This window comes from Capra hircus, chromosome 3 (genome assembly GCF_001704415.2).
Source record: "Capra hircus breed San Clemente chromosome 3, ASM170441v1, whole genome shotgun sequence".
Taxonomy (NCBI): Eukaryota; Metazoa; Chordata; class Mammalia; order Artiodactyla; family Bovidae; genus Capra; species Capra hircus.
Genome location: NC_030810.1, coordinates 69,256,097 through 69,282,264, shown reverse-complemented (window position 1 = coordinate 69,282,264; position 26,168 = coordinate 69,256,097). Strand labels below are relative to the sequence as shown.

Below are 26,168 nucleotides of genomic sequence, written 5' to 3'. Positions count from 1 at the left end.
ACTTTTTCACTCTCCTCTTTTACTTTCATCAAGAGGCTTTTTAGTTCCTCTTCACTTTCTGCCATAAGGGTGGTGTCATCTGCATATCTGAGGTTATTGGTATTTCTCCCGGCAATCTTGATTCCAGCTTGTGCTTCCTCCAGTCCAGCGTTTCTCATGATGTACTCTGCATATAAGTTAAATAAGCTGGGTGACAATATACAGCCTTGATGTACTCCTTTTCCTATTTGGAACCAGTCTGTTGTTCCATGTCCAGTTCTAACTGTTGCTTCCTGACCTGCATATAGGTTTCTTTAGAGGCAGGTCAGGTGGTCTGGTATTCCCATCTCTTGAAGAATTTTCCACAGTTTATTGTGATCCACATAGTCAAAGGCTTTGGCATAGTCAATAAAGCAGAAATAGATGTTTTTCTGGAACTCTCTTGCTTTTTCTATGATCCAGCAGATGTTGGCAATTTAATCTCTGGTTCCTCTGCCTTTTCTGAAACCAGCTTAAACATTAGGAAGTTCATGGTTCACGTACTGCTGAAGCCTGGCTTGGAGAATTTTGAGCATTACTTTACTGGCGTGTGAGATGAGTGCAATTGTGTGGTAATTTGAGCATTCTTTGGCATTGCCTTTCTTTGGAATGGAATGAAAACTGACCTTTTCCAGTCCTGTGGCCACTGCTGAGTTTTCCAAATTTGCTGGCATATTGAGTGCAGCACTTCCACAGCATCATCTTTCAGGATTTGAAACAGCTCAACTGGAATGCCATCATCTCCACCAGCTTTGTTCGTAGTGATGCTTTCTAAGGCCCACTTGACTTTGAATTCCAGGATGTCTGGCTCTAGGTGAGTGATCACACCATCGTGATTATCTGGGTTGTGAAGATCTTTTTTGGACAGTTCTTCTGTGTATTCTTGCCACCTCTTCTTAATATCTTCTGCTTCTGTTAGGTCCATACCATTTCTCTCCTTCATCAAGCCCATCTTTGCATGAAATGTTCCCTTGGTATCTCTAATTTTCTTGAAGAGATCTCTAGTCTTTCCCATTCTATTGTTTTCCTCTATTTCTTTGCATTGATCACGGAGGAAGGCTTTCTTATCTCTCCTTGCTATTCTTTGGAACTCTGCATTCAGATGCTTATATCTTTCCTTTTCTCCTTTGCTTTTCACTTCTCTTCTTTTCACTGCTATATGCAAGGCCTCCCCAGACAGCCATTTTGCTTTTTTGCATTTCTTTTCCATGGGGATGGTCTTGATCCCTGTCTCCTGTACAATGTCACGAATCTCTATCCATATTTCATCAGGCACTCTATTAGATCTAGTCCCTTAAAATCTATTTCTCACTTTCACTGTATAATCATAAGGGATTTGATTTAGGTCATACCTGAATGGTCTAGTGGTTTTCTCTACTTTCTTCAATTTAAGTCTGAATTTGGCAATAAGGAGTTCATGATCTGAGCCACAGTCAGCTCCCAGTCTTGTTTTCACTGACTGTATAGGGCTTCTCCATCTTTGGCAGCAAAGAATATAATCAATCTAATTTTGGTGTTGACCGTCTGGTGATGTCCTTGTGTAGAGTCTTCTCTTTCGTTGTTGGAGATACCCCACACCCAAGGTCAGGGGCGGTGGCCAGGAGGAACCACCCCCTGCCTGAGGCTAGAGGCGGCGGCCGAGAGGAGCAACTCCATGTCCAAGGTCAGGAAGGGCAGCAGTGAGGAGATACCCCTGGTCCAAGGTAAGGAGCAGCAGCTGCGCTTTGCTGGAGCAGCCGTGAAGAGATACCCCACGTCCAAGATAAGAGAAACCCAAGTAAGACGGTAGGTGTTGCCAGGGGGCATCAGAGGGCAGACACACTGAAACCATAAGCAAAGAAAACTAGTCAATCTAATCACACGGACCACAACCTTGTCTAAATCAATGAAACTAAGCCATGCCGTGAGGGGCCACCCAAGACGGGCGGGTCATGGTGGAGAGGTCTGACAGAATGTGGTCCACTGGAGAAGGGAATGGCAAACCACTTCAGTATTCTTGCCTTGAGAACCCCATGAACAGTAGGAAAAGGCAAAATGATAGGATACTGAAAGGGGTACTCCTCGGGTCAGTAGGTGCCCAATATGCTACTGGAGATCAGTGGAGAAATAACTGCAGAATGAAGGGATGGAGCCAAAGCAAAAACAATACCCAGCTGTGGATGTGACTGGTGATAGAAGCAAGGTCCGATGCTATAAAGAGCAATATTGCATAGGAACCTGGAATATTAGGTCCATGAATCAAGGCAAATTGGAAGTGGTCAAACAGGAGATGACAAGAGTGAACATCGACATTCTAGGAATCAGCGAACTAAAATGGACTGGAATGGGTAAATTTAACTCAGATGATCATTATATCTACTACTGTGGGCAGGAATCCCTTAGAAGAAATGGAGTAACCATCATGGTCAACAAAAGAGTCTGAAATGCAGTACTTGGATGCAATCTCAAAAATGACAGAATGATCTCTGTTCATTTCCAAGGCAAACCATTCAATATCATAGTCATCTAAATCTATGCCCCAACCAATACGCTGAAGAAGCTGAAGTTGAACAGTTCTGTGAAGACCTACAAGACCTTTTAGAATTAACATCCAAAAAAGATGTCCTTTTCATTATACGGAACTGGAATGCTAAAGTAGGAAGTCAAGAAACACCTGGAGTAGCAGGCAAATTTGGCCTTGGAATACGGAATGAAGCAGGGCAAAGGCTAATAGAGTTTTGCCAGGAGAACGCACCACAGAGCCTACTCTACAACAAAGCCACAGAGCCTACTCTACAACAAAGCCACTATACCACCACCTACTAGAAAAACAAAAGTGTATACAGTATTTTACAACTGAAGGTTGGAACTCAACAATGAACCAATGATCTATACTGGAAACTGATAATGATTTTCTAAATTACACTTAAAATATCTGTTTAAATTACAGCATATCATACTGTTCTTACAAACAGAAAGCCAAAGTTAGACAATTTTCTGTTTATGCTTATTGTAGCTTCATATGAAAAAACTCTGAAATAATAAAAACAGATCATTTAAGCAACTGTCATAGCATAAAATGAAGAAAAATAAGCCAAATCACACACATATATTTAAAGTTTAATTATCCAAAAGAATTTTCTACACTAAAGTCAACATTTTTATTATAGGCAAAAAGTATGTTAGCAAATAACTAAAAGACTAGAATCTAAAAAATACCTAGGACTCAGGACATAACAACACAAAAATCCAACTCTGATTTCTCATAAAAGTTAAACTGATAATTGGTACTAGTATTAAGGATAGACATACAGACCAAAGGAAATGAATTGAGAGACCAGTAATAAACCCTAATGTCTATGTGTTAGTTACCTTGGGCTGCCATAACAAAAATCACAGACTGGTGACTTAAACAGAACTTTATTTCTCACAGTTCTGGAGGCTAGACATCAAGATCAGGTGCCACCATGCTGGGGTTCTGGTGAGAACTGGCTATGGCTTGCAGTTAGTCACCTTTTCACTGTATCCTTACATGGCATAAACAGAGAGAGAACAACTCTCTCTCTGGTGTCTCTTGTTATAATGGTACTGTTCTTATCATGCTGCTGCTGCTGCTGCAAAGTCACTTCAGTCGTGTCCAACTCTGTGCGACCCCATAGACGGCAGCCCACCAGGCTCCCCCATCCCTGGGATGCTCCAGGCAAGAACACTGGAGTGGGTCGCCATTTCCTCCTCCAATGCATGAAAGTGAAAAGTGAAAGTGAAGTCGCTCAGTCGTGTCTGAGCCTTTGCGACCCCATGGACTGCAGCCCACCAGGTTCCTCCGTCCATGGGATTTTCCAGGCAAGAGTACTGGAGTGGGGTGCCATTGCCTTCTCCAGTTCTTATCATGAGGTCCCATCTAATCTTAATTTACCTCCCAGAGGTACAATCTCCAAATACCATCACATTAGGCAGTAGAGCCTCAACACATGAATTTTCAGGGGAAACAACTCAGTCCACAGCAGTAGGCAACTGATTTTCAACAGGATATATTGACAATCCAATGGAGAAAGAACAGTCTCTTCAAAAATAGTACTGGGACAACTAGATATCCAACATATAAAAGAATAAAGTCAGTCCCCTTCCTTATAGTATATACAAAAATTAACTCAAAATGCATCATAGACCTGAATGTAAGAGCTAAAAGCATAAACCCCAAAAATTTGTAGAAAAAAGTGTAAGAATAAATCTTTGTGACCCTAGAATAGGCAATGGTTTCTTATCTATAATACCAGCAGCAAAAGTGACAAAAGAAAATTAAAAACTAGGCTACATTAAAAATCTAAAACTTTTGTGTTGTAAATGACATCATCAAGACAACCCACTGAATGGAGGAAAATATTTGCAAATCATATGTCTGATATGAGCCTAGTATCTAGAATACATGAACTGTTTTATAACTTAATGATATAAAGACAAATAATCCAATTGAAAAATGGACAAAGGATGTGAATAAACAGCTCTCCAAGGCAGATATACAAATAACAAGCACAAGAAAATATGCCCAAATCATTAGCTACTGGGGAAGCACAAATGAACCTCAATGAGATATGACTTTACATACACTAGGATGGATATAATAAAAATGACAGAAAGTAACAGCATGTGTTACAAGGATGTAGAGAAAATGAAACCTTCATACACTGTTTGAAGGCATGTAAAATGGTATAGGCTCTTTGGAAAAAGAGTTTGGCATTTCTTCAAAGAGTTAAACATAGAATTACCATATGATCCAGCAATTCCACTCCTAGGTATATTGACCCAAGAGAAATGAAAACACAGGTTCTCACACACACACACACACACACACACACACACACACACACACACACACACTGCATAGCAATGTTCATAGCACAATGTGCTGTGCTATGCTTAGGTGCTCAGCTGTGTCCTACTCTTTGTGACCCCATGTACTGTAGCCCATCAGGCTTCTTTGTCCATGGGCATACTCCAGGCAAGAATACTAGAGTGGGTTGCCATGCCCTCCTCCAGGGGATCTTCCTAACTCAGGGACAGAACCCAGGTCTCCTGCTTTGCAGGCAGATTCTTTACTCCATCAGGGAAGCCCAAGAATATTGGAGTGGGTAGCCTATCCCTTCTCCAGGAGATCTTCCCAACCTAGGAATCAAACTGGGGTCTTTTGCATTACAGGCAGATTCTTTACCAGCTGAGCTACCAGGGAAGCCCTCACAGCACCATTTGATCCAGCAATTCCACTCCTAGGTATATACTCAAGAGAAATGAAAACAGGTTCACACACACACACACACACACACAAACTGCACAGGCATATTCATAGAAACATTAACCAAAAGTGGAAACAACATAAATGTCCATCAACAAAAGAATGGACATATAAAATGTGGCACTGCCATACAATGAAATATTATTTGGCAATAAGAAGAAATGAAGTAGATATATGCAGCACTATAGATAAACCCAGAAAACATTATGCTTAATGAAATAAGCCAGGCTCAAACCCCACAAATTGCATGATTTCCTTTATGTGAAAAGTCCAGAACAGTCACGGAAAATAGATTAGTGTTACCTAGGGCAAGAGGTGAGGGAGTGTACAGTGATAGCTAATGGGTAAGGGGTTTCTTTTGGGGGTATTGAAAATGCTCCAAAATTACACTGTGATCGTAACTCTGTGTAAATACTAAAATCACTGAATTATACAAGTGAAACATCTGAGCTATATGAATTATACCTCAATAAAGATGCTTTTAAAAACCAGTAATTGACAAACCTATAGTACTATACAATGACACAACTGCCTAGTACTGGCTTCAAAACTTAGTTCCACATTTACATAACATCATTATTAAACACTAAAATCAAGAATCACTAATCAGTGCATACTTAGACCTCACTGCTGCTGCTGCTGCTAAGTCGCTTCAGTCGTGTCCGACTCTGTGCGACCCCACAGACGGTTTCCTACCAGGCTTCTCTGTCCCTGGAATTCTCCAGGCAAGAACACTGGAGTGGGTTGCCATTTCCTTCTCCAGTGCATGAAAGTGAAAAGTGAAAGTGAAGTCGCTCAGTCGTGTCCCACTCTTAGCAGCCTCATGGACTGCAGCCTACCAGGTTCCTCTGTCCATGGAAGTCTCCAGGCAAGAGTACTGGAGTGGGGTGCCATTGCCTTCTCTGAATTTAATGCTTTACATAACAATAATACAGAAGTCAGTATGTTGCAATGGTTCTCAACAGGGGGCAATTCTACCTCACAGAGGGCATTTGGCAATCTCTGAAAACATTTTGGTATTTACAACTTGGGGTCAGGGCTCAGGAAGGCCAATGACAGCCAGTGGCCGAAGGCTAGAGATACTGCTACACAGAATGCACAGCAGAGTCCCCACCCAACAAAGAATTACCCAACTTAATAGCGCCAGGGTTAAGAAACCTCAGCATAGAGTAATTCATTCAAATTACTGGACAGCGGTACCATTTCCTTTCTCTCAGGATCAATCTCAAATGAAAAATTAGCCTTTCTGAATACTAATCCTCTAAAAACTCTTAATCCTAATACGTAGACTCTACTAACACTAATTATTACGATAATATGGAATTTAAATGAATGGATTTCTTAGAAGGCTATAAAACAGCTATGAAAATATATGAAATAAACACATCTATATGTTTAAAAAATAAACAAATACATACTAGATTTAAATAAGAGGAAAAAAGATAAAGAAAGCACTTACTGTAAAAATGTTCTAAATTCTGAAGCTTCAAAGTTCTCCACAGCGACATGTTCATGATTTTTTAAGTTATCTCTATGTCCAACAGTATGAAAATAGAAATCAGGAACCCTTGCTAAAAGGACTGCTTTGTGTGCTTTGAACAAAGTACAACCTATAGAGAAAGTAACATCTGTATGTACTTCTTCTCTTAGAAGCCTATAGGAATAAAAAGGAACCACAGTTTAATTAGTGATGCTTAGAAATATATAATACACTCATTTTCATAAAATAAGTTTTAAAAATAACACATAAACTAAAAATACAGATAACATAATATGAAAATGAGTTTATTCTCAATTCATTCAAAGAATATTGTTTAATGTTGGTTTAGAATGCAATTTTCTAAAATTTATAGTGAAAAAAAGGTAATTACACTGAAAGAGTAAGACTGCTTTTTCAAAAAATATCTTTTCTTTTTAATTCCTTCTAACAATAAAGTTATCTTCTACGCAGGTTGATTTTCCTTTAAAATGTACACACTTTAGATTTATTTTGGAAAGATAACACAAAGTAATGTGTTCATTGACTACTGAATCAACTTTTAAAAATCTTACTAAAACTGAAGCCAAAAAAGTAAACAGCAAACCAGATGTGGTAATAGATAATTCAGACCAGAAACTGGTACACTATTGTGTTCCACTGTTAAATACAAGTCTGAAATGCAGGCTTAGCTGTCAAGAATGTGACACTGAAGTCCTTTTCCATTGACCACCCCCCCAAAAAAAACTAGAACTAATCATGCTCTAATCTCTATTATCAAAATGAGGGACTCATGTGGAAAGCCCATTCAATGTGGACATAATTAACGTGCAGACATAGTTATGGTAAAGCTGTCATGTAAAGTGACAGAAGAACAGAGACCAGCATCATAAGAGAAAGCTGTCAGACAATCTCTTTTCCTGTGTGCTGACTCTGTATTCTTACTCTGCAACATTAAATAATACTTCATATTACATAACATTATCATCAGCAAGGCATGCATTCTCAGAGGACTTCTGTATTGCAGGATATAACTGGTGATCACACTAAAACATGACAGGAGGCACAAGTATGGATAAAGACATCATTACAGTGAAAGCTCAGCATGTTGCCATTGACACACTCCCCCAAGACTCAGTTAATGGCTCCTTCCTCTGGTCCCTCAGTACATACCTCTATTTATAGCACTTCTGTCACCGCATCATTATTATTTTTGTATATCTTTCTCCCTACCAGATAATGAACTCCCTAAAGGCAAAAACTGTGTATCTTCATTAGATAGCTCAATATCTGCTTTTTGGATTTTGTTGTATTTTACACTAAACAAAACAAATGTTTCAGAGTACAAAGCTTTTAGAACCTTGGAAACAGTGACCAAACAAGATGCATTTTAGTTAATATTTTAATAAATTATTTTCATAAGTGACTATTAAATTTACACAAAAATGTATTGATTTTCCGAACATTAACAAAAACTCAAATTGTACAAATACTCCATTTATTCTCTTTCTTTCTCATTTATTCACCCATCTTCTACCCTTCCCCTACTCCTCTCCAAAAAAAAAAAAAAACAAGCATTTACTTGGGGGAGCTGACAGCCATACAGCTCATTAGGCAATCTGTCTTGTTTATAATAGATGCTCAGGAGTATTTGTCAAATTTAAAAAGTCAATGTGTTTTTAAAAATGTTAATGTGAAAATGCAGTGCTTTTTATTTTATAAAACCACTTGGATCAATTACAAGTAAATCCTGTTAGCTGTTGCTGTTGTTTAGTTGCTAAGTTGGGTCTGACTCTTTTGCGACCCCATGGACTGTACCCCATCAGGTTCCTCTGTCCATAGGATCTCCCAGGCAAGGATACTGGAGTGTGTTGTCATTTCCTTCTCCAAGGGATCTTCCTGACCCAGGGATCAAACTGAGTCTCCTGCATTACCAATAGGATTCTTTACCACTGAGCCACCAGGGAAGCCCCTGTTATCTGTTAGAAGTAACAATATTTGACTAAGGGGAGGTTTATGATTCATCTAATAATAAACCCTAGTGGAAGGACAGGTTGGAGTAAAGGCTCAGTGGTGTCCAGACCCAGCTTTCTTGCATCTTATTTCTCTGTCAAGTACGGTATTCACCTATCAAAAGCATTTCAGTCCACTGATTAAACCAAATTTCTCACTAAAAATTTATTGAGCGTGTAATATGAACTAAGCACTGGGGACACAAAGATGACTAAAATGTAGTATCTGCCCTCAAGGGGTTTATAGAAGAGATGGAGGCCAGGTCTGAAAAATAAAAAGCATGAAAGATTCAATAGGACACACTAGTAAAATTTTTTCAGGGACAGTTATAAGAAAAGACCTTACAGAGGACAGGAAAACCATACGGAATTTTAAAGACTGAGTAGGAGTTGGTCAAGAAAGCAATGCAGAGTAGAAGGGATTCCTGCCTCCATGTTCCTCACAAAGGTTTGTGTGAGTGTGGAGCTATAAATTGGTCAATAGAGTACTGAGAGGCAAGACGTGACAGGTGAAGCTGCAGGGATAAAGACGGGTAAGAGGCAAAGAGCTTAACTCTATCTCACAGGTGAAGGGGAATGACCAAATGGTTCAAAACATGGGCAACTTTATATTTCAAAACATTATCTGTTATTGTGTAGAAAAGGAATCAGGGGAAAATGAGACTAGAGGGAGAAAAACTACTGCCCAACACAAATGAATGATGTACATGGCTTGAGCCAGGAGAGAAACATCAGTGATAGAAAATGACAGATTAACTTAAAATATATTTAGGTAATAAAATGGCAGGAGTTGGTAACTGGATGCAGAAGGTGAACGTAAGGAAATAACCTAGGATCTCTCTCATAATTAGCTTAGACAGCTGGGTGCTGGTGATGTCACCAGCCATTTTATCTTTTATGCCAATTTCCCTCCTAAACTCCAGACATATTTTCAGTTGTCCCCTGGATAAGGCTTCCTGAACATTCACCATCCTCCTTCCTTTTGAATGTCCTAAGATTCAGCACCATCATGTGTTTCTCTTTCTCTATGTTTCCACATGTAATTGGTCACCACGCCCATGAACTGCACACAGAAATCCATTTTATCTTTTCCTTTTTCACTGCCATTATGTATCCCCTGACTATCACAAAATCTAGTTGGTTTCCTTTTATTTTTTTTCCAATTTCTTTCCTCAATTCAAGATCTAATTATGCAAATCCTATATTTTTAAAATATGAATGATTCTCCACTGCTTCTAGAATACATTCCAAATTCTTCACTGAAGAAAGGTCTCTATGATCTAGTCTTAGTTTTACCCATTCAGCCTCATCTACTGTCACTTTGCTTGCCATACCCACAATCCCCTCCCAAATAAAGCTACCAAGTTGTGCCACATGTCCCTGAAGCTCTTAGTCACCTCTGAATGGACAATCGACTGAGCCAAGGTTCACCACTCGCCAATATGGTAGTTAAACAAGTGAACTCTAGCAGAGATATTCTATAATAATCAAGAGCCAACTGACGGAACTCTTAAGGGAGCTTTAAAGAAAATCCAAGGTATAGTAAGAAAAGGGAATGGGTAAGAAGAGAATCAGAAATAAAGGAATAAAGATACTGGAAGATCATTTCACATAACTACCATACTTTAGAGAAAGAAGACTGACTGGATCTATAATCTGGCCATGAGACCTTGGGCAAATCACTTTAATGTCCCTGGAACCAGACTGCCAAGGTTCTTATTCAGACTTAACCACTTCTCTTGATGCTTTGCTTCCTCTGCCTTTTCTAAAACCAGCTTGAACATCTGGAAGTTCACGGTTCACATATTGTTGAAGCCTGGCTTGGAGAATTTTGAGCATTACTTTGCTAGCGTGTGAGATGAGTGCAATTGTGCAGTAGTTTGAGCATTCTTTGGCCTTGTCTTTCTTAGGGATTGGAATGAAAACTGACCTTTTCCAGTCCTGTAGCCACTGCTGAGTTTTCCAAATGTGCTGGCATATTCCAGATGAACTTGCAGATGTTCAAGCTGGTTTTAGAAAAGGCAGAGGAACCAGAGATCAAATTGCCAACATCTGCTGGATATTCAAAAAAGCAAGAGGGTTCCAGAAAAACATCTACTTTTGCTTTATTGACTATGCCAAAGTCTTTACTGTGTGGATCACAACAAATTGTGGAAAATTCTGAAAGAGATGGGAGTACCAGATCACCTGACCTGCCTCTTGAGAAACCTGTATGCAGGTCAGGAAGCAACAGTTAGAACTGGACATGGAACAACAGACTGGTTCCAAATAGGAAAAGGACTACGTCAAGGCTGTATATTGTCACCCTGCTTATTTAACTTATATGCACAGTACATCATGAGAAATGCTGGGCTGGATGAAGCACAAGCTGGAATCAAGATTGCCGGGAGAAATATCAATAACCTCAGATATGCAGATGACACCACCCTTATGGCAGAAAGTGAAGAGGAACTAAAAAGCCTCTTGATAAAAGTGAAAGAGGAGAGTGAAAAAGTTGGCTTAAAGCTCAACATTCAGAAAACTAAGATCATGGCATCCAGTCCCATCACTTCATGGGAAATAGATGGAGAAACAGTGGAAACAGTGGCAGACTTTATTTTTTGGGCTCCGAAATCACTGCAGATGGTGACTGCAGCCATGAAATTAAAAGACGCTTACTCCTTGGAAGAAAAGCTATGACCAACCTAGATAGTGTATTACTTTGCCAACAAAGGTCCATCTAGCCAAGGCTACAGTTTTTCCAGCAGTCATGTATGGATATGAGAGTTGGACTATAAAGAAAGCTGAGTGCCCAAGAATTGATGCTTCTGAACTGTGGTGTTGGAGAAGACTCTTGAGAGTCCCTTGGACTACAAGGAGATCCAACCAGTCCATCCTAAAGTAAATCAGTCCTGAATATTCATTGGAAGGACTGATGTTGAAGCTGAAACTCCAATACTTTGGTCATCTGATGCAAAGAGCTGACTCATTTGAAAAGACCCTGACACTGGGAAAGATTAAAGGCAGGAGAAGGGGACAACAGAGGATAAGCTGGTTGGATGGCACCACTAACTCAATGGACATGAATCTGAGTAAGTTCCGTGAGTTAGTGATGGACAGGGAAGCCTGGCGTGCTACAATCCATAGGGTCTCAAAGAGTCGGACACGACTGAGCGACTGAACTGAACTGAACCTGATGCTTAGTTTCCTTATCTGTTAAACGGGGCCAGCAACAAGATTTACCTCACAGTGGAATAAATAAAACACTGCATGTCAGCCCAGTGTCCAGTAGGATGGTAATAAGTATTAGGTATTTTTATTACAATTGTCTTGAACAATCATCCATATCTCAATGAAGTCTTATAAGAGAATTGTTGTCATATCCCAAGCAACTTTCCAATCCTACCTTAAATCTAGCTTTTTGACAACTGAAACTGTTTCCCATTTTTCCTCACTTCTCCATATATCCCATTGCCTCAGATAACCCAGAGGTGTCTCTGTTCCTTGCTTTTTGGCACAACCCAATATAACTTGCTTTCCCCAAAATAAATCAAGCTCTTCCAAATCTCTATGCCCTTATAAAAGCCATTCTCCTCTCTTAGATACTCTCCAACTTCTTTCCTAATTTCTACCTAATAAAATTTTAATCAATCCCTAAAAGATCACTCAACCATCACCTACAAAGCCTCACCCAAGTCACCCCCTTCCCCATTCCTTTTCTTTGGCTATTATCTCTCTCACTAGAGTGCAAGCATAATATCAAAGTCATATCTTACTAACCTTTGATTCTTTAAAACGTAATACAGTGTTAAGTACATGGGTGCTTGCTATTTCATTAATATTTGTAGAATAAATCAATGATATTGCTGTGCTTGAAGATGAATTTAACATAGCATTCAAGGTGGCTGGGTGAGCATATGAAAATTTTTTGTTGTTTTTAAAACAAAACCTTTGCTTGTAATAAGAACTTGGGAGTTCAGGATCCTATCCTTATTCGCTGCAAGGATGAGGATAAATTGTTCATCTGCTATACTTTCTTTATTATCAAATTTGTTGTTGGAGTTGGTTCCTATCTACTGGGAAGTACAACTAAGTCTCCATAAATGCTATAGTAACTCTAGGGCAATATCCATCACCTGCTATACTTTTAACTTCATTTTTATATAAATTAGGCGTATTACCTTCCTTAAATTCATGACAACTTCAAGGCTAACAATACAGCCAGAATAATAAAGCCACTTAAGAAAAGGCATGCCTCATCCTTAGAGATTCATCCTAGGAGCAGATGAATCACTCTTTTATTTTTCCTGTCTTTTACATCAATTCCCCCAGTGGTGGAGACAAGGCAGAATCTCTCGTGGAAATGCCCACATTAAAAGGACTTTTTTTTTAAGCTTTATAAAGTTCAGTTTATATTAATAGCTTCTGGAGCTTTAACTGTGAGCCACAGTAAGTACTTCTAAATGTTGCACAACTGTTAGTTATTAGTATTGACGGTAATTAGGTGTACATTGTCTGAGTCGTTCTCAACCAGAGACCCAGGCCAGCAGCATCAGCATTAGCTGGGGTGCGTGCCTGCTAAGTTGCTTCAGTCATGTCCGACTTTTGCGACCCTATGGGACCCTGTTAAAAATGCAAAAGTCACCTAGGACCTTGTTAGACATTTAAAAATCTCAGGCCTCATCCCAGTCCAACTGTCTGGGCCCCAGTATAGCTAAGCCCTCCAGGTGATTCTGATGCACACTAAAGTTCAAGAATCAATGTTTTGGTAGAAATGGAAACTACGGAATATTTTTGAGCTTCATTTTCTTTAAAGACAGGGATGCCTCTCCCGAGATTCATCACAGCCTGAGTTAAGCTTCACAACAACTCTGCATTTGCTTAAGTCCTCATGGGAGCTGGGAGTTGCCGGGAGCCATAGAGTACTCTAGGAGGAGAGGGGAAGTCAGGTTGGAATCAGGAAGTATTTCTATGTAACCATTTCTGCTAAACCGTTTAAAGAAATATAAGAAGGATACCTCCAACGCTCAGGTGAGTTGTTCCATTTTTACTCATTGTAAATACTCACCCTTCTACCTAATTTTATCATTTTTTCTTAGAACCGTTTAAGCTTATATTGCGTTTCAGGACCCCAAAACCTGGGTCCACCCCGACATTAGCGAAAGCCTCTCAAGACCTAAGTCTGCCCGTGCTGGGAGTATTTTGGCATCAACTGATGCTGCACAGAACTATGATAGTAACTTTGGTTTTCCTCTTGAACCTGGCACGTGGCCTCCGGATTGGTTATATAGGGGGAGCGAACCCGCCAGTTAGTGAAAAGACAATAGAGCCTCCCTCGGTGGCTCGAGGCGAGGAGAACAAAGAAGGAAGGGATTGAGAAAGAGAGAAGGAGCCACAGTTTCTGGTCCAGAGAGGGGAGCGTTTAGAACTGAAGGAGGCTGAGTTCCCGCCTCCTCCTACCTGAGCAGATCCTGGCTGAGCTGCTCCGACACCATCGCCTTCAGCCGGCGCCGCTCACAGGGTCCCTTCCTTTGCAACCCCTTACTGCAAACTCCGGGGGATCCCAGAGGTACCCCGGGGGGCGCGCTATCCTCCCCGCAGCGGGCCATGTCCCAAAGAAGCACGGCGGCACCCCGCAGGCCCAGGACAAGGTCTCACTTCCCCGCCTCAAGAAGAAGGGGGCGTTTTCAACCGAACGCCCGGCTTCTACCCGGAATCCGCCCCCTAAAGGAAAAGGTTGACGGCCTCTCGTCTGTTTGTTGACGGTCCCTTAGGGCCGCCAGCTCTCAATCCAAGGGTGTGTTAGTGGCCAGGCCGGAGCCGGCACGTGACCTGGGAGGGTGTGCGCAGGCGTGGTAGCTCTGTTTACCTCCGCCAGCAGGCACTCCGACCCCTATTGCCCAGGGAGCGAACTGTCCTCCGGGACTCACTGGTTCTGCCGTTTATCCCTGCCTCTCTGCTTTCTGGTTGGTGCTACCCAGTCGTGTAAGTAAATGCTTGCGAGCAGCGTTCAAATCAGCCAGTGCAGTCTCTCAGCACTTCATCTTCCTGGATGTTAGCGCTTTTTCCCCCTAGGAAAGACAAGTTCACTGGCGGCGAGTTTCCGGCGGCGAGTCACACTCCCTTATTTACCTGCTTTGGGCAAGAAAAATTGGGTGTGTGAGTGTTGAGGAAGCCGTCCCTGGCTCAGTCTGTAAAAAGTCTGCCTGCAATGTGGGAGACCTGGGTTCGATCCCTGGGTTGGGAAGATCCCTTGGAAAAGGAAATGGCAACCCATTCCAATATTCTTGCCTGGAGAATTCCATGGACAGAGGAGCCTGGCGGGCTACAGTCCACGGGGTCACAAGTGTGTTGAGGAAAGAACTTCACAAAATCAACAGGAGTTGCAACACTCCTGAGCTCCCTACAAAGGGTGTGTACAGCCTCTAGAAGACTCCTTTCCCTTCTAATCCAGGGAGTGGCTCATATAACTGCCCTTGAACTTTAGCTGAGCAATGTCAGTAATATTGCAGAGGTATGCGTATAAACCTGTAAAATTGTATGAGGTGGGAAAAGGAAGTAAGATTGTAGGAGCAGAGCCTTGAATTTCACGGGGAAGTGGGTTGATTGATGAGCTACAGAGTTTTGAATAGGTTGGAGTGAAGAAAAGAGCTAGATCGAAATCACTTTAAAAGTTTTTTGGTATTTTTTTAATTGGTTACTTCTTCCAAAGGAAGACGTTTCGATCTTTTTGCTTCATTCAGAAACTCTGCACAAGGTAACAAGTAATAACAAGTAGGTACTAATTGCTTGGAAAATACATGCATCTTGTACCATAATATTAGCCAAGAAGTAGCCATTTCTCAGAATAATGACCGTCTCAATTATTCAGACACCTTATTTCTGAAAAACATAGTGGCTAATTGATTCTTAATTGTTTCTGTAGAAAGGAGTGTCAGAGATAATAGATTAATATTTATTGAGTGCTTTTTAGGTGAGAAAACGTCTCTACCTGCTTTCTATGTATTAACTAATTTTTACAACCATTGTTTAGGTTGGTACTGCTATGAGCCCCATTACAGATGAGGAAGTTGAGGCATGAGATGCTAGGTAACTTAGCCCAGGTCACACAGCCAGTAAGTGGTGGTACAGGTATTAAAACCAGGCAGTTCAGCATCAGATCCTTTCTGTTCAAAGTCCCCTAACATCTCTACCATGCCCCTTTATAAGCTGATGAAGTTAAAATTAGTCTACTCTCTGGTTGGGAATGGATAAACACATAGTTTCTGGTCCCTGTAAATTTAATTATCTTAAACTGCCTTAGGCAGCTTAGTCAAGTTTGTAAAGTAATTCAAGAAAAAGTACCCTCTTTCAAAACAAAACAAAAATAGTGTTAATGGTGCTATGTATTCCACAATCTGAAATTTTTTATTTAAAATATTATTCTTATTTTAGTATATTTACAAATGTAGTCATTTATACCTTAATAGGAGTGAAATTATCAAAAAATTTCCCTCAGAGGCTTTATGATCAGAAACACTAGAAAGTCCTACTGTAACAGGAGCTCTGAGTGTAAACAAACTAAACTCATAATTTTATTTAGGGTTGGCCTTAACGTGATCCTCATGTGGTGAAACTGCCTTGGAAGGCAAAAAAGCACTCCAAGCACTATGATTTCATGAAAAAGCAATTATCTTGGAAGTGTTTTTTCTTTCTTTAAAAATGTTTTCATATGAAGCATTTCAAACAAACAAACAAATCAGTTCACTCCAGTTCAGTTGCTCAGTCACGTCTGACTACTTGCGGCCCCATGGACTGCAGCACGACAGGCTTCCCGGTCCATCACCAGCTCCCAGAACAAATTCATGTCCATTGAGTCCGTGATGCCATCCAACCATCTCATCCTCTGTAGTCCTGTCTCCTCCCGATTTAAATCTTTCCCAGCATCAGGGTCTTTTCCAAGGAGTCAGTTCTTCCCATCAGGAGGCCAAAGTATTCACCTTCAACGTCAGTCCTTCCAATGAATATTCAGGACTGATTTCCTTTAGGATGGACTGGTTGGATCTCCTTGCAGTCCAAGGGACTCTCAAGAGTCTTCTCCAACACCACAGTTCAAAAGCATCAATTCTTCAGTGCTCAGCTTTCTTTAGTCCAATTCTCACATCCATACATGACTACTGGAAAAACCATAACCTTGACTAGACCGACCTTTCTTGGCAAAGTAATGTCTCTGGTTTTTAATACACTGTCTAGCTTGATCATAGCTTTCCTTCCAAGGATCAAGCGTCTTTTAATTTCATGGCTGCAGTCACCATCTGCAGTGATTTTGGGGATCCCCTCCAAAAAAGTTTCTCACTGTTTCCATTATTTCCCCATCTATTTACCAAGAAGTGATGGGACAGTCACTTCAGATCATCCATCCAGATCACTTTGGATCTACTGCCATCATGGATGCCATGATCTTAGTTTTCTGAATGTTGAGTTTTAAGCCAACTTTTCACTCTCCTGTTTCACTTTCATCAAGAGGCTCTTTAGAGAGGCTCGTTAGTTCTTCACTTTCTGCCATAAGGGTGGTATCATCTGCATATCTGGGGTTATTGATATTTCTCCCAGCAATCTTGATTCCAGCTTGTGCTTCATCTAGCCCAGCATTTCGCATGATGTACTCTGCATATAATTTAAAGAAGCAGGGTGACAGTATACAGCCTTGACATATTCCTTTTCTGATTTGGAACCAGTCTGTTGTTCTATGTTCAGTTCTAACTGTTGCTTTCTGACCTGCATACAGATTTCTTAGGAGACAGGTCAGGTGGTCTGGTATTCCCATTTCTTGAAGAATTTTCAACAGTTTGTTGTGATCCACAGTCAAAGGCTTTCGCATAGTCAATAAAACAGAAGTAAGTGTTTTTCTGGAACTCTCTTGCTTTTTTGATGATCCAACGGATGTTGGCAGTTTGATCTCTCGTTCCTCTGCCTTTTCTAAATCCAGCTTGAATATCTGGAAGTTCAGGTACTGTTGAAGCCTCATTTGGAGAATTTTGAGCATTACTTTGCTAGCGTGTGAGATGAGTGCAACTGTGCAATAGTTTGAACATTCTTTGGCATTGCCCTTCTTTGGGATTGGAATGAAAATTGACCTTTTCCAGTCCTGTGGCCACTGCTGAGTTTTCCAAATTTGCCAGCATAACCAGTGCAGCACTTTCACAGAATCATCTTTTAGGATTTGAAATAGCTCAACTGGAATTCCATCACTTCCACTAGCTTTGTTTGTAGTGATGCTTCCTAGGGCCCACTTGACTTCGAATTCCAGGATGTCTGGCTCTAGGTGAGTGATCACACCATTGTGGTTATCTGAGTCATAAAGGTTTTTTTTGTATAGTTCTTCTATGTATTCTTGCCACCTCTCCTTAATATCTTCTGCTTCTCTTAGGTCCATACCATTTCTGTCCTTTATTGTGCCCATCTTTGCACGAAAATTTCCCTTGGTATCTCTAATTTTCTTGAAAAGATCTCTAGTCTTTCCCATTCTGTTGTTTTCCTCTATTTCTTTGCATTGATCACTGAGGAAGGCTTTCTTATCTCTCCTTGCTATTCTTTGGAACTCTGCATTCAAATTGGCATATATTTTCTTTTCTCCTTTGTCTTTGCCTTCTCTTCTTTTCACAGCTATTTGTAAGGCCTCCTCAGACAACCATTTGCCTTTTTCCATTTCTTTTTCTTGGGGATGGTCTTGACCACTGCCTCTTGTACAATGTCACGAATCTCCATCCATAGTTCTTCAGGCACTCTGTCTATCAGATCTAATCCCTGAAATCTATTTGTCACTTCCACTGTATATCCTAAGGGATTTGATTTCGGTCATACCTGAATGGTCTAGTGGTTTTCCCTACTGTTTCACTTTGAGTCTGAATTTTGCAATAAGGAGTTCATGATCTGAGCCACAGTCAGCTCCCAGTCTTGTTTTTGCTGACTGTGTAGAGCTTCTCCATCTTTGGCTACAAAGAATATAATCAATCTGATTTCGGCATTGATCATCTGGTGATGTCCATGTGTAGAGCCTTTTCTTGTGTTGTTGGAAGAGAGGGTTTGTTATGACCAGTGCGTTCTCCTGGCAAAACTCTGTTAGCCTTTGACCTGCTTCATTTTGTACCTCAAGGCCAAATTTACTTGTTACACCAGGTATCTCTTGACTTCCTACTTTTGCATTCCAGTCCCGTATAATGAAAAAGACATTTTTGATGTTAGTTCTAGAAGATATTGTAGGTCTTCATAGAACTGTTCAACTTCAGCTTCTTCAGCATTACTGGTTGGGGCAGAGACTTGTATTGCACGGCATGGCTCATAGTTTCATTGAGTTAGACAAGGCTGTGGCTATTATTAACAAATAAATAGAAATCAGCAATTATGAAGATTTGAGTATATATGCTGTACCAATTTTTCTTTCCTTTTTCATCTTTTATTGCTTCCTTCCTTTTTTCCTTCCTCCCTCCTTCTCCCTTCTCCTTCAGTCCCTTTCTTCTTTCCATTCTTTCTCTTTCTTTCTTCCCTTTCTTTTAAAAATTTTACAGGTAAAAACCCAACATCATTTCATTTTACTCCTATATACTTCAGTTTGCATCTCTTAAAAAAGCTGTACATTTTCTTGTATAGCATTGCTGCTGCTGCTGCTGCTGCTGCTGCTGCTGCTAAGTCACTTCAGTCGTGTCCGACCCTGTGCGACCCCATAGACAGCAGCCCACCAGGCTCCCCCGTCCCTAGGATTCTCCAGGCAAGAACACTGGAGTGGGTTGCCATTTCCTTCTCCAATGCATGAAAGTGAAAAGTGAAAGTGAAGTCACTCAGTCATGTCCGACTCTTAGTGACCCCATGGACTGCAGCCTACCAGGCTCCTCTGTCCATGGGATTTTCCAAGCAAGAGTACTGGAGTGGGTTGCCATTGTCTTACATTACCAAACCACTAATGGTATTCCTTATTAATTGACAATAATTCCATTTAAGATATAGCCCATTGTGAAATTTTCCCAACTATTATACAAACTATATTTTACCGTTGATTTGTTTGGATCAGTTTTCAAACAAGATACAGGGTTATATTTGGTTCTTTTGCCTCCCGAGTTTCTTCTAATTTAAAAGAGTTCCCTCTCCTGTATTTTCCCTCATGACATTGACATTGTGGCAGAAGCGTAAGCAATTTGAGCTGTAGAGTATGCCACATTTTACATTTGACTGCTTTTTGCAAGCATCATTTGGTATGCTCATTTATCCCATATATTTCCTGTAATGGAAATTGTAAAAAAAGAAATGAGGCTTATTTTTTATTGTTGTTGTTCTGTCGCTAAGTTGTGTCTCTTCTTTGCAACCCCACGGACTGTAGCATGCCAGGCTCCTCTGTTCTCTACTGTCTCCCAATTTTCTCAGATTCGTGCCCATTGAGTCCATGATACTATCTAACTATCTCATCCTCTGCTGCCCCTTTTCCTTTTGCCTTCAGTATTTCCCAGAATTAGGGACTTTACCAATAAGTCAGTTTTTCCCATTAGGTGGTCAAAGTATTGGAGCTTCGGCTTTAGCATCAGTTCTTCCAATGAATATTCAGGACTGATTTCCTTTAGGATGGACTGGTTTGATCTCCTTGAAGTCCAAGGGACTCTCAAGAGTCTTCTCCAGCACTACGATTTGAAAGCATCAATTCTTTGGCGCTCAGCCGTCTTTATGGTTCAACTCTCGCATTCATACATGACTACAGAAAAAACCATAGCTTTGACTATTTGAACCTTTGTCAGACAAGTAATGCCTTTGCTTTTTAGTATGCTGTCTAGGTTTTTATATCTTTCCTTTCTAGGAGCAAGCATCTTTCATGGTTGCGGTCCTCATCCACAATGATTTTGGAGCCAAGAAAATAAAATCTGTCACTACTTCCACTTTTCCCTCTTCTGTTTGACATAATGTGATGGGACCGGATGCTGTGATCTTAGTTTTTTAATGTTGAGTTTCAAGCCAGCCTTTTCACTCTCCTCTTTCACTCTAATCAAAAGTTTCTTTAGTTCCTCTTCACTTTCTGCAATTAGAGTGGTATATCATCTGCATATGAGGTTGTTGATACTTCTCCAGCAATCTTGATTTCAGCTTATGGTTGATTCATCCAGCCCGGCATTTCACATGATGTACTCTGCATATACAGGCTTCCCAGGTGGTGATAGCAGTAAAGAGCCCACCTGCCAATGCAGGAGACAAAGGAGAATCAGGTTTGATCTCTGAGTTGGGAAGATCTCCTCGAAGAGGTCATGGCAACCCACTCCAGTATTCTTGCCTGGAGAATCCCATAGACAGAGGAGCCTGGCAGGCTACAGTCCACAGCATCGCAGAGTCAGATATGACTGATCGACTGAGCACGCAGGAGAATGCACTCTGCATATAAGTTAAATAAGCATGGTGACACTATACTGCCTTGACGTACTCCTTTCCCAATTTTTCACCAATCAGTTGTTCCATGTCTACTTCTGACTGTTGCTTATGACCTGCATATAGGTTTCTCAGGAGGCAGGTAAGGTGGCCTGGTGTTCCCATGTCTTTAAGAATTTTCCACAGTTTGTTGTGATCCACACAGTCAAAGGCTTTAGGTAGTCAATGAAGCAGAAGTAGATGCTTTTCTGGAACTCTCACTTTCTCCATGATCCAGTGAATGTTGATAATTTGATCTCTGGTTCATTTTATTCAAGTTCAACTTTTTAGTAAAAACAATTTTATAAGTGGTATATTAGTTTTTTATTGCTGCTTTAACAAATCACCGCAGACTTTGTGGCTTAAAAACAATACATATTTTTTACTTTCAATTCTATAAGTTGGAAGTCCCATGTGGATCTCACTGGGCTAAAATCCAGCTTGGGCCAGGCTGCATCCCTTACTGAGGGCTCTAGGGCAGAGTTTCCTTGCCTTTTCCAGCTTCTCAAGGCTGCCTATGTTCCTCAGTTCTTGGCTTTGCTTCTCCATCATCAAAGCTAACAGGCTAAGTCCTTCTTACATGGCATCATCCTGAAGTCTCCTTCCTTCTCCCTCTTTTGAGGACTGTTGTGATTACTGGGGACAAAGTGGATAATCCAGGAGAATCTCCTTGTTTTGGGATTCCCTGGTGGCTCAAATGGTAAAAGCATCTGCCTGCAATGTGGGAGACCCGGGTTCAATCCCCGGGTCGGGAAGATCCCCTGGAGAGGAAATGGCAACCTACTCCAGTACTCTTGCCTAGAAAATTCCATGGATGAAGGAGCCTGGTGGGCTACAGTCCATGGGGTCTCAAAGAGTCGGACACGACTGAGCGACTTTAAGGCCACCTAATTAGCAACCTTAATTCCATCTGAAACCTTAATTCCCCTTTGCCATGTAACCTAACACATTCACAGATTCTAGAATTAGGAACATGGACATCTTTCGGGGCAGAGGGAGCAGAGCAGGCATTATTCAGCCTTCTACAAGAAGTAATTCATTTTGAATCAAATCAGAAGGCACATAATTTTTAGTTATCCCCAGTTTAATGTTGCTAAAATATACCATTAATTTTCATCTGATAGTTTTATCTATGGAAGACTCACTTTAATCAGTTAACTGTGGAGTAAAATCATTTTATAATTCTATCACTCTTTGTACATTTATTTGATAGAAATTTGCTGGAAATCTTCTTGTAAAGAAGAATTCTCCCTCATCTATTAGAAATACTGGATATTCAGATATACATTTCATACTGCCAAGGCAGAATAAATGTTTAATTATCTTATTTAAATTATCCTTTCTGAAAGACCTATTCATATTATAGAAAGTAATATGCTTTACTCAAAGTCTTCTCACTTAAATGTTAATCTCATCTAAAAAATACCTTTACATCTAGAATAATGACTGACCCAATACTGATATATGGGTACCATGGCCTAGCCAAGTGGACATATGTTTAGAAAATATTCACTCTTCTCTTCTGGTGTGTCTCTCCTTTACTCCCACACTACCACCACATTCACAACATTTATGACACCAAATACATGGAGTGTTTTACACGCACCAACCAATTCTGTGATACCAGCTGGATGCCAGACAGTTTAACTCAACTCTGACACTACGTGGAGGCAGCATCAGAGCCAGCAGGTTAAAGGTTCAGTCCCGCAAGACTGCCCCCTCCTTCAGATGCCAATTGCAAGTCCAGGTTGTCACTGTGATTCGGACCAATCACCTATAAATAGAAGGTTCCCATAATCCTCTGCTTGGGTTCAGTTAATTTGCTAGAGCAGCTCACAGAACCCAGGGGAACAGTTTTCTTCCTGTTTGCCTGTTTATTATAAAAGGATATGATAAAAGATACAAGTAAGCATCCAGTGGAGAGAGGCAAGGTATATAGGAAAGGGCACAGAGCTTCCATGTCCTCTCTGACTGTGCAACTCTGGTAGCACCTCCATGTATTCACCAACCCAGAAGCTCTCCAAAATCTATGCTTTGAAGACTTTTATGGAGGCTTCATCACATAAGTTGACTGATCATTAACTCTCTTTCCAGCCCATCTAGAGAATGAAGGGGTGAAGATTTCAAGCTTCTAATCATGGGTTGGTCTTTCTGGTGACTAGCCCCCATCCAGAAGCCCAAGAGTCACCTCAAAAGAACAAGAGTCTCCTATCACTCACAAAATCTTGAGGGGTTTAGAAACCCTAGGTCAAGAATGGGGATCAGAGACCAAATATTAAAACTAAGTATGCTCCTAATGCTCTTGCACGTGTGCTAAACTGCTTCAGTTGTGTCCTATTCTTTGCGACCCTATGGGCTCTAGCCCATCAGGCTCCTCTGTGGGATTCTCCAGGCAAGAATGCTGGAGTGGATATCCATGCCCTTCTCCAGGGAATCTTCCCAACCCAGCGATTGAACCCTCATCTCTTATGTCTCCTGCATTGGCAGGTGGATTCTTTACCACTAGCTGCCACCTGGGAAACCTAATCCTCTTATCACTTAGGAAAATACTAGAGTTTTTAGGAACTTTGTGTTAGGAACTGGAGCAAAGGCCAATACATATTTTCTGTTATTTCACAACATATTTAATTTACCATCGCAGTATCAAAGTATGCATATTTAGGTAATAAAAATGTAAAGAGATACAGAAACTAAAACTATAAAAAATCAAGAAAATAATCTAATTTGGGGAAGAAGGAAGAGATTGTAATTATGATTGGGGGCATAGAGGAACTTGTATGCTGAAAAGTTTTAATGTCTTGATTTGAGTTAGCTGCAACAGTGTTTATCTTAAAATAGATTATAATATATAATATACTCATGTAATTATTAGCTACAGATTTGTTTGATATAGTTTTTAATTTGTATGCATTTTACAATAAAAAGATTAAGTGTTACCTTTTACAGAGATAGAAAACAAACTAGTGGTTACCATAGGGGAGAGAGACAGGGGTTGCAAATAGGAGTAGGGAATTAAGAGGTATACTATTATGTATAAAATAAGCTACAAAAATATATTGTATAACACAGGAAATATAACCAATATTTTATAATAACTATACATGGAGTATAACCTTTAAAAATTGTGAATCACTATACTGTACACCTGTTATTTATATAATATTGTATATCAAATATACTTCAGTAAAAAATGTTATGTGTTAAAGAGAGTTTCGATAAAGCTGTGTTTAACATTTTGTAGAGTATAATGAAATAACGACTCTGATAGTTTGTCTGTTGTTTTTAGTCGCTCAGTCGTGTTCGACTCTTTTGCCATCCCATGGACTGCAGCCCACAGGCTACTCTGTCCATGGGATTTCCCAGGCAAGAATACTGGAATGGGTTGCCATTTCCTTCTCAAGGGAATCTTCCTGACCCAGGGAGTGAACCCTCATCTCTTATGTCTCCTGTATTGGCAGGCAGATTTTTTTACCTCTGAGCCATCAGGAAAGCCCATATTTTGTATAGCTCACTATCTAATTAGAAATAATTTCAAAGTTTACTGAATATTTCAGTTATAATACCATTGTTTGAATAAAAATATACCTTGGTAACGTTTTTTAAGTGAAATCTCTTATTTAAGTGAGTAATTTCCAATTTAAAAAGATCATTGTAGGGACTTCCCTCAGAGAAGGCAATGGCACCCCACTCCAGTACTCTTGCCTGGAAAATCCCATGGGTGTAGAGCCTGGATGGCTGCAGTCCATGGGGTCACTGAGGGTTGGACACAACTGACTGACTTCACTTTCACTTTTCACTTTCATGCATTGGAGAAGGAAATGGCAACCCGCTCCAGTGTTCTTGCTTGGAGAATCCCAGGGACAGGGGAGCCTGGTGAGCTGCCGTCTCTGGGGTCGCACAGAGTCGGACACAACTGAAGCAATTTAGCAGCAGCATCAGAGACTTCCCTGGTAGTTAAGCAGACTCCTGGCCCCTGTTGCAAGGGACTCAGATTTCATCCCTGATCGGGAAACTAGATGCCCCATGCCACATCTTAAGAGTTCAGATGCTACAGTTAAAGATCCTGCATGCCACAACTAACACTCGGTGCAGCCAAATAAATAAAAATTAAAACAAAATTACTGCATTTTAATTACATATGTGTGCACTATTTTCATGGGACTATCAATCTGGGTGGGTGCTAGAGAATGAATATTTGTGTCCTCCCAAAATTCATATGTGGAAACTTAATCCCCAATGTGATAGTATTTGGAGATAGGGAGGATCATCCCCAAGGGGGAGATGATTATGTCTCAAGGAAAGAGCCTGCCTAAGAGTGATTAGTGTCCAGGGGATGCTGCAGAGGTGCAGTAATTAGGACTATGTGCTTTCGCTGTCTAGGGCACTGGTTCAAGCACTTCTAGAGGAAATAAGATTCTACAAGCTATACTGCACAAACAAAAATAAAAATTAGAAAAAATAAATGAGAGACCTCAGAGAGCTCCCTCTGCCTCTTCGGCCAGGTAAGTACACAGTGAGAAGACATCTACGAACCAAGAAGCAGGCTGTCACCAGACACTGAATCTGCCAGTGCAGTGATCTTAAACCTTGTAGCCTCCAGAGTTGTGAGAAATACATTTTGGTTGTTTAAGGCACCCAGCCTATGGTATTTTTGTTATAGCAGCCCAAATGGACTAAAATAGTGTGGATTATGAAACGTCACTTATCCATCTTCTTTTCTCAAATCTGAACTGCATGGAAATTATTTCAAAATCTGATTTTTTTCTTTCCCTTCAGCTTTCTCCATCTGCTTACCTTTCTCCCATTCTTATCTCTTCTTTCTACTCTTTCAAAATACTGGGAAGCTGCTGCTGCTGCTAAGTCACTTCAGTCGTGTCCAGTTCTGTGTGACCCCATAGACAGCAGCTCACCAGGCTCCCCCGTCCCTGGGATTCTCCAGGCAAGAACACTGGAGTGGGTTGCCATTTCCTTCTCCAATGCATGAAAGTGAAAA

The 26,168-nt window shown here is 40.6% G+C and overlaps 1 protein-coding gene across 1 annotated transcript in view; it reads right to left on the bottom strand.

Annotated features, from left to right (window-relative positions):
* The window catches only part of KIAA1107 (KIAA1107 ortholog), a 91,366-nt gene extending 76,797 nt beyond the window's left edge, over positions 1-14,569 (bottom strand). Inside the window, exons 1-2 of the mRNA XM_005678107.3 lie at positions 14,216-14,569; positions 6,747-6,941 (exon numbers count right to left, since the gene is read on the bottom strand). Coding sequence (XP_005678164.3) covers positions 6,747-6,941; positions 14,216-14,364 — 344 coding nt within the window. The 5' untranslated portion in view covers positions 14,365-14,569. The remainder of the gene's footprint in view (positions 1-6,746; positions 6,942-14,215) is intronic.